This window comes from Anthonomus grandis, chromosome 6 (assembly GCF_022605725.1).
Source record: "Anthonomus grandis grandis chromosome 6, icAntGran1.3, whole genome shotgun sequence".
NCBI classification, from domain to species: Eukaryota; Metazoa; Arthropoda; class Insecta; order Coleoptera; family Curculionidae; genus Anthonomus; species Anthonomus grandis.
In genome coordinates this window covers 6,863,010-6,871,970 of record NC_065551.1, presented here as the reverse complement: position 1 = coordinate 6,871,970, position 8,961 = coordinate 6,863,010, and the positions used below count along the sequence as shown (strand labels likewise).

The 8,961-nt window shown below is 32.8% G+C and overlaps 1 protein-coding gene across 1 annotated transcript; it reads left to right on the top strand.

Annotated features, from left to right (window-relative positions):
* Window positions 1-5,174: 5,174 nt before the first annotated feature.
* LOC126737775 (NADH dehydrogenase [ubiquinone] 1 beta subcomplex subunit 10) lies at window positions 5,175-6,011 on the top strand. Its single transcript, XM_050442826.1, has 4 exons — window positions 5,175-5,360; window positions 5,419-5,554; window positions 5,607-5,746; window positions 5,803-6,011. Exons 1-4 carry the CDS (start codon window positions 5,273-5,275, stop codon window positions 5,925-5,927), a joined length of 489 nt encoding a protein of 162 aa, XP_050298783.1. The 5' UTR covers window positions 5,175-5,272; the 3' UTR covers window positions 5,928-6,011.
* The last annotated feature ends 2,950 nt before the right edge of the window (window positions 6,012-8,961 follow it).

Sequence of the window (8,961 nt, the reverse complement as noted above, 5' to 3'; positions counted from 1 at the left end):
AACCCAGAACTCACCACGAGGAGGTGGCTGCAATTCGAGTTCCGCCTCTCCCTCCCCCCCTTTTTCTATTATTTGCCCTCCTATTTATTCATTTTTCTTTAAGAGCTTGGCGATACTCATTTTTTGTCTCGAACTTCGGTAATAACTCCCTGGAAGCGATCCGTGACCTTATGAAGCCATCTCTTGCCTCGTAGCCACATACTGCTGATGATGCTTCTGTAACCAACTTTACGCAGCGTTCCACGGCCTGAGAATGACATGGAAATTTTAAAATATCGATTTCCGCGGGCACTTCGGAAATCATCTCTTGTAGTTCACCATCAGAAATATCTATCGTCAAAGGTGACTCTGTAACAGTGATTGACTGCCAGTCAATTAAGTCAAGGTATTCAGAAGCGTGAAAATTAAATCGAGGTATAGTGAATTGACGAACTTGATTATCACTTGGTTTTACTTGTCTGCATTTTAAAATTCTGCGAAGACCCAGTTCTCGTATATATTTCCTGTTGTCAGACAGCATTGCCAATAGTAATTTTTCGGGGTTACCAAAGAATCCATTTTTCTGCAGCACTGGATCTACTACTTTCCTTAGATCTTCGGGCAAAAATCTGCTCTTTACTAAGAATACTACCGTATCGACATGACGGGCGGATTTTAATTTCAAACCAAGTTGGAGCATAAACTTTTATGATATATTCTGCTAGAATATTTAGATTATATGATCGATCTTTTGTTGAAACATATAACCTTAAAATTCTATTGGCAGTTGTTAGCCATCTTGCATGAGACATTTTTCCAGGTTCTCGTTGCGCCAATTTGGGCAAAATTGTCCCTCTAGAAATTCCCTTGCAGATATCGAAAAGATACTGTTGATCTATACTTAGGTTAAATGTATTAGAATCCACTTCAGAAAAACTAAACTCTATCTCTTTAAAGTTGACAATCGCTCTTTTTTCGCATTTTTCCAGATTTTTTCCAATTTCTCCACAATACCCCTTTGGTTCAGTAGTTTTTCCGTCTAGGTGCTGCAAAAGATGCCTTAACGGCAGCTCATTGGTATGAAATAAGCAAATAAACCATTTCAGAGGACGGGCCAAAAAAGTATCAGTATTTTTATCCAAAAATTCTAACAAAGCCTTTTTTACATTGTTAGCGTGTCCTGAAGACGGAGTTATATGGCCAAGATAGATGGAGCCTGGTTCTGAAACTATTACTATGTGCTTTTCAGTAATTTTTTTCCTTGAAAGGATATCGTGTTGCCTTACTTGAACTAAAGTTTTATCTTTTCTCCCGTCAAAATATATTCCATAGGTGCAGCTATTTTCCGATTCTTGTTTTTCCTGTAAAGTTTTGCGGGCTCTGACTCTTTCTCTTCTAATCTTGCATCGGTCAATAATTTTGGACGAATCTTCCATTGTTATTATTCCCATATCATTTAATGCGGCATTAACAATAATTGCAGCGGATCTGTCTGAAATTCCCGTTCTGTCACAAGCCTGTGCTAAAGAAGGAAGTTTTGTTCTCATCTGAGAAGTGGAAGGTTGATTTAAAGTATCATCACTTTTAGAAACTTCCATTTCGGTGCTCTCACTAGAACAATCAGTAACACTTTTTGAAATATTTTTCAAGGAAAACTCCCTGAATATTGTTGGAGGAGTAACTCGCTTTTTTTGGAGACTTTCTTCTGATTTATGTTTACGTTCCAAGCTTTTTTGAAGTATTTTAGTTGCCATTGCATCAACTTTTCCAATTACCATTTTTCTTGACGTTCTTTGGTCTGTTAAAAAACTTCTTTCGCCTAAGGGTACCTTAATTTTGCAATGGGACTTGCTAAAATTTACACAATGATATTTCGCCAAGTTCTCTAAATTGAACAATTTTTTTGCTCATATTTAACTTTCGGTCCTTTTTTATTGGTTTTTTAATGTTGCGGTATTTTTTATGGTACTCCTTAACTTTATGTAAAATCTGTTGATCAGATACAGTGGCAATTGAACTTATTTCCCATAAAGCTTTTAACTGCTTTATCAACGGCACACACACTTCACTTAAACTTGGCTCTTGTTTATTTGAACTTAAAAACTGTTGTCGGATAAATAAATATTGTCTGATAATATCTGCAAAAGTTGGAAGAATATTGTCTTTAAAACTTTTTGGATCACCAAATACTGGACAAAAAGATTCCAAACAAGCGTTCGAGGCATTTTACCAATAACCGTCACAAAACGAAAATACCACAAATGAAACAAACGTGTTGCAACACAGTTACAAGTAAACTGAAGCGAGCACCACAGAGCCAATATTCATCGCCGCACGCAATTTTTGGCTTCGGCGAGTTTAGCCGAGTGCGTCCGATGTATCCGAATGATTTGTTTCGACAGTTTATTATAGTGCGGGGTCAAAAGGAAAAATGTAATTTTTTGTCAAAATTTGTTCCAAAATTAAAAATGCAAGGTCGTTTGAGCAGCGAAAGGGCAACTACGATTTCAATAAAATTTTGCACAAATAATACATTTGACCTAATGCAGCTATTCCATATATAGGCTACGTGAATTTTAAAAAAAAGTTTTTTTCACTCCACGGGACCTCTTAAAATGACATCCTTAAAATACATTTACCTTGTTTACTTTACCAGGGGCGGACTAGGTTGTACACTTTAATGCGTATATTTTTAACACCCGGTATGTTAAAGTCTAATAAAAATAAATTTGGATACCTTGAACCCTAGGCTAAAAAAAAGGTATTCTTGTTCATTATTGATAAAATGAACCGTTTTGGAGAAAAAAAATAATAAGCGAGCCAATGTTTTTTTTTTATTTTTTTTTAATGAGATAAGTACGCCAGTTATTCAAAGACCAGAACATTTCGATGTAAGTCATTTAATTTAAAAAAAATACATGTTCCTAAAAATACAGTGGTGTCCTAAAAAATACTTTTACAAAATATTTCTTATTTATTATACGTTTATTTCTTTTTTGTTATTCTTAAGATAAAAACTAAACATAAAAAAAAACTAAAAAATAATATAAACCAATTGTATTGTACCTGACTTATTTATCGGAATTTTTGCATTTTTGAACGCATTATTGTTACAAACGTTGCTATACTCCAAATTTAGCATATACCTATCATTTAAACCTAATCTTTGTCAACATATTCATCCTTTATTTGATATTATTTTTTTAATTTTTGTATTTTTTGGTAACTTTTAATTTAAATTACGTCAAAATATGGAGTTTAGTTTTATTGAGTATGCAGATATGCATCTTATGTATGGTCTGGCAAATTCTTGCAATGCATTGGAAGCAAAAAGATTGTACGAAGAAAGATTTCCCAATCGCATTATTCCGGATCAGAAAACATTTCAACGTGTTGATCAACGTTTAAGGGAAACTGGTAGGTTTCTGTTTTCCACTTAATGAGGTAATACTATTAAATTTCCTTAATGCAATTTAAGGATGTTTTGAAAAAAAAAAGAATAATGGTGGTCGGAGGAGAACAGCACGTACAGTGCAATTGGAAGAAAATATTTTAGATGCTTTAGCTGACACTCCTACAACGAGTACTCGAAAATTAGCCGTCAGCTTCATTCGTCCAAAACAATTGTATATATGATATACTTCAAGAACAACTGTTGTATCCATATCATTTACAAAAAGTGCATGAACTTTTGCCCAGAGATTTCGCTCCTAGAATACACTTCGCAAACTGGCTGTTAGATCAGCAGCGAAATAACCCTAACTTTATCAGCACGATTCTTTTTAGGGATGAAGCAGGGTTTATCAAAAATGGAATTGAAAACTTACATAACTCGCATGTATGGGCTGATGAAAATCCCCGTGATACTATTATTTCTCATCATCAACATCAATTCCAATCAATAAATATCTGGGCAGGAATTATTGGAAATTTTTTCATTGGGCCATTTGAACTGCCACCACGTTTAAACGGAGAACTTTATTTGGAGTTCCTCCAGAACAATCTTCCAGATTTATTAGAAGATTTGCCCCTTGCAACCCGCCGAGATATGTATTTTATGCATGATGGAGCCCCACCCCATTTTAGCCTTGCTGTAAGACACCACTTAAATAATACTTTTGAAAACCGTTGGATAGGTAGAGGAGGACCTGTTGCTTGGCCTCCTCGGTCTCCCGATCTAATGCCATTAGAGTTTTTATCTATGGGGTCATCTCAAAACCTTGGTGTATTCCACCCCAGTCGATACTCGGGAAGAACTGCTCCAAAGAATTATATTTCATTGTGATAATATAAAAAACAATCTTGGGTTATTGTGACGAGTGCAGCAGTCCTCGATTCGTCGTGCCCGCGAATGTGTTAGAGTTCACGGAGCCCACGTCGAACCTACTTATGAAGTTTTAATTAATTAATTGTTTATTGCTCGTATTGAAGAATTTAACTTTTGTTTACATATTTGGTTTTTGGCATTTTTTTGTAAGTTTTTTTTTCTAATTTAAAAACATACACTCATTATAGGTTTTTTTTTTATTATTTTGTAAAAGTATTTTTTAGGACACCACTGTATTTTTAGGAACATGTATTATTTTAAATTAAATGACTTACATCAAAATTTCTCTGTTCTTTAAATAACTAGCGTACTTATCTCATTTAAAAAAATTAAAAAAAGAAACATTGACTCGTTTATTATTTTTTTTCTCCAAAACGGTTCATTTTATCGATAATGAACAAGAGTACCTTTTTTTAGCCTAGGGTTCAAGGTATCCAAATTTATTTTTTTTAGACTTTAACATACAAGGTTTTAACACCCGTATACGCATTAAAGTGTACAACCTAGTCCGCCCCTGGTAAAGTAAACAAGGTAAATGTATTTTAAGGATGTCATTTTAAGAGGTGTTTATCACCTAAAATTTTTATTAAATTCTACCGGGTAGTTTAAAAGTAATTTATGAAAAACCAATTTGCAGCAGCGTCCTTTAGGAGGCTGTATCTTTGTAAAGAAGGCCTGTAGGAATTTTTTTTATAGGTACGTTCGGTATTATTTTTCGATGTTCTACCTGAATATGAGAGATTTCCCACATGAACCGGGACACCCTGTATATAACCCACTGGCTGAATACTTCACCAAAGTAAAGGCCATAATAACTAGAAGAAGAAGAATAGTGCTTTGCTTTGGCTGCCATCAGTCAGTCAATTAGTGTCATATAATTTGTCTCAGCTGTTTACTGTCACCTGTCACCTAATATTTTCAAAAAGTTCTCCCTGGGAATTAAAACAAACTAAATTTGGGTGCAATATGCCAGAAAACGAGGCCCGAAACACTTTCGAAGCCTTCTTCTTCGCCTTAGGGCGCGCCATAGACGGCCCGACCACCTGGTTTAAAGGTAAAAGCACATAACCTCAACCAATTATGTAACCACCGTTTGGTCCTGTTTTTTATAGAAAAAGTAGTCGAACCCAACCAGAAGCAGTATCCATGGTACCACCAAAAGTTTAGGAGAGTGCCCACCATTGATGAATGTTACACTGATGATGTAGTTTGTGTTTATGAAGCTAATGCACAGTATAGACGAGACAGGTGAGTATGTGACTAGCTTGGTTATAGTTAGGGCTAAATCTAAAGTTTTTAGACTTGTAGACACTGAAATTGTTGCTATTTTGCGTGACCGTTTAGAGGCTTGCGTTATGTATGAGAGACCTGACCATAAATTAAAGTGCCAAGAGGTTTCTAGACAGTATGAGGAAGCCGCTGCTAATTGGTTTTGTAAATGTATGTTTCAGTGTAGAGATTTTTTTTGGTATTAGTTTTATTTGATTTGGTTTTAGATGGTGATTTAGGCGCATATCATGATGCGAAAAAGGCCTTTATGAAGCAAAAACATAGAATGATATGGGAGCGCAGGCATGGCCCTGTTGGTTCAGGAATGAAACAAAAAGAACAAGAGGAATAAAGTTTTGTTCAATTATGGTAGTGAATGTATTGTTTTTTTTTCTGAAAGTTAGAAATAGAGATTTGCCAAATGGGTTTTCCATTACTTAACACTTTTCATATATCAGATAATTGCATATTATCAATTTAGAGGAGTCAAACGCCAGGGCAACAGGGCTCATTTTTTAATCTAATATTTTGGTATCAGAAAGATATTAGGCCAAACCAAGATGTAGGTATAATATAGTGCATACAGCACTGAGCTTTGGCCAGTGCTGCTTTTTCCCCTAAATCAAATTCATCCTTGTTAAATAAAAAATATAATTATTTTCTTTCACTAAACAAATATTAAATCTTTGCCTAAAGAGCAAAGTTGCTATCAAAAGTTTTTTTATTTACAGAAATTATAGAATTTCTTAGAGATGAAAATAAGTTTATTGGAAATGTTGATTTTGAATAAAAGCACATATTTAAATAAAAAATATGTCAGATCTAGTAAAGATTTAATAAATTTTAATAAGTCTGATGAGTTACTTATTATATTGGGTATTACATCACTTATAGCAAAAATCAATTTAGAAATTTTTATCTGACATGCTCAACAATTGAAAAGAAGAAGAAAATAGACTTATTCACGTATTTAAAAGAAATATGAACTTAAATCTGTAACGATACCGTTCGATATACTTAATTTAATTTAAGTTCAATAAGTTTTAAATACAATAATTTACTTGAGGTATAATAGATTTTTTATATACCTAGGAGCTGAGGTTCAATCTATTAATCTCTGAGCTCGTTTCTTCTTTTCAATATCCTACCTAACTTTGTTATGAATATTACAATTAAAAAACGATAAAAAACAACAAGAATACCTACTTTTTTTAAAAATACCTAATTTGAACCTAAAAAATACCTTATTTTTAAAAAAAGTAGGTCTTCTTGTTGTTTTTTATCATTTTTTAATTGTAATATTCATAACAAAGTTAGGTAGGATATTGAAAAGAAGAAACGAGCTCAGAGATTAATAGATTGAACCTCAGCTCCTAGGTATATAAAAAATCTATTATACCTCAAGTAAATTATTGTATTTAAAACTTATTGAACTTAAATTAAATTAAGTATATCGAACGGTATCATTACAGATTTAAGTTCATATTTCTTTTAAATACGTGAATAAGTCTATTTTCTTCTCCTTTTCAATTGTTGAGCTTGTCAGATAAAAATTTCTAAATTGATTTTTGCTATAAGTGACGTAATACCCAATATAATAAGTAACTCATTATGAATTCGTCACAACAATACAGATTTTACTTAAATAAGTCTGATATTAAACTTGGACTTTTTTTTTAGTATAATTTAGTCTTCTTTTTTCAATCTTAGTAAGACATAAATAAAAAGATTTAGATCTAGAAGATTTAAATTTAGATTTTTCTACCTAATTTTTCAGCAACATGATTTTTATAAAATCTATGCCTACTAATGCAGTGATAGATATTTTTACTTGATGTTGAAATATGATCCATCAAACTTACTTCTTAAAATTAGTAAGCAACAAGAAATATAAAAACAGAAAAAGACAACCAAGAAAAAATATGATGCATTTTTCTGAATGAATTAAGAAAAAAAAATGTTTTTTTTTTAATTTTGCTGATAACATATTATAATAATCGTCTTTTATTGAAACAAAAAAAAGAAATTACAAACTTATACAAATAAGTGATATTTAGCTATATAGCTACTGTTACATATAACCTACTTGCAAAGAAATTAACCTCAAAAAAAATTACAATTAAGAGACAAAAAAGAAAAGAAAGAAAGAATGAAATGTGCTATATTATGTAAGATAACAAAATCTTGTGTACAAGCATCCTAAAAACTAAAAAATTCCAAATTTTCAAAAACTTTAAATTTCAAACAAACATAACATCTAAAACACTTTACCATAAAATTTACACACATTACCAAAATTAATCATAACAAAACAGATTGAGAAAAAAAAAAGCATCTTTTTGATAAATTTCATTAAAAAATAAGTAAAGCTGTCAATAAAACAGAATTTAGAGGAAGTAAATTAAATTATTTAACAGGAAACAAAACTAAAACACTAAAATGATGTCAGAGCACAGGTTAAAAGGTATCATTAAAAAAATCGTCAAGGCTATAATATGCCCTGGATAATAAAAGTGATTTTAATTCCTTTTTGAATCTCTTAACTTCTAAAATGTGTCTGATACATAGAGGAACATGGTTGTAAATTTTTTTGCTAAGGTATATAAGTGAGTTCTTGGTGAGGGAGGATGTAGGGATTGGTAAGGGAAAATCGTTAACCTGGCGAGTCATATGACCAGTGTTAGAGGGAGGTTTAGGACATTTATGAATAAGAGTAGCTGTTTCTAAGATAAAAAGAGAAAAAAGAGTTAGGATTTTTTGAGATATAAAGAGAGGTTTACAAGAATCTCTTAACCCAGCGGAACATAGGTATCTAACTGCCTTTTTTTGAATCACAAAAATTATGTTTAATAATCCCTTGTTGTTTAAACCCCAAAAAGGCAAGCCATAACGAAGGTGGGACTCAATAAGAGAAAAGTACACTGAACGTGCAACTACCCCTCCCAGCTCATGCCCCGCCATTCTTACTGCAAAGCATCCAAAGGATAATTTTGATGCAAGATTTAGGATATGATCTTCGAAGCGAAGGCGACCATCAATGGTAATACCAAGGAACTTACAGCTTTCTTTGTTTTGCAAGGGGGAGTTTTCACTAAACATAAGGCCCTGAACGTCACACTTAAATCCCATAATAAAGCTTTTGCCCACATTAAATACAAGTCTGTTTGCAGCACACCACTCCGATAAAATCTTAAGATCCTTAAAAACCTGGGCTCTAACATTATCAGAATCTTTATGATTTCATAAAATGGTGGTATCATCAGCAAACTGAACCACTTTGCCCTGCAGTTTTAATGAACCCAAATCATTTACATAGAGCAAAAATAATAGTGGTCCTAACACTGAACCCTGAGGTACTCCAGTTTTAAGGGATCTGGAATCGGATA

Excerpts from the sequence above, each read along its gene's own strand:
- LOC126737775 (XM_050442826.1), top strand. The coding sequence starts at position 5,273 with ATGCCAGAAAACGAGGCCCGAAACACTTTCGAAGCCTTCTTCTTCGCC. Across the intron at positions 5,555-5,606 it reads GCACAGTATAGACGAGACAG|ACTTGTAGACACTGAAATTG; the intron begins GTGAGTATGTGA and ends TAAAGTTTTTAG. Across the intron at positions 5,747-5,802 it reads TGCTAATTGGTTTTGTAAAT|ATGGTGATTTAGGCGCATAT; the intron begins GTATGTTTCAGT and ends ATTTGGTTTTAG.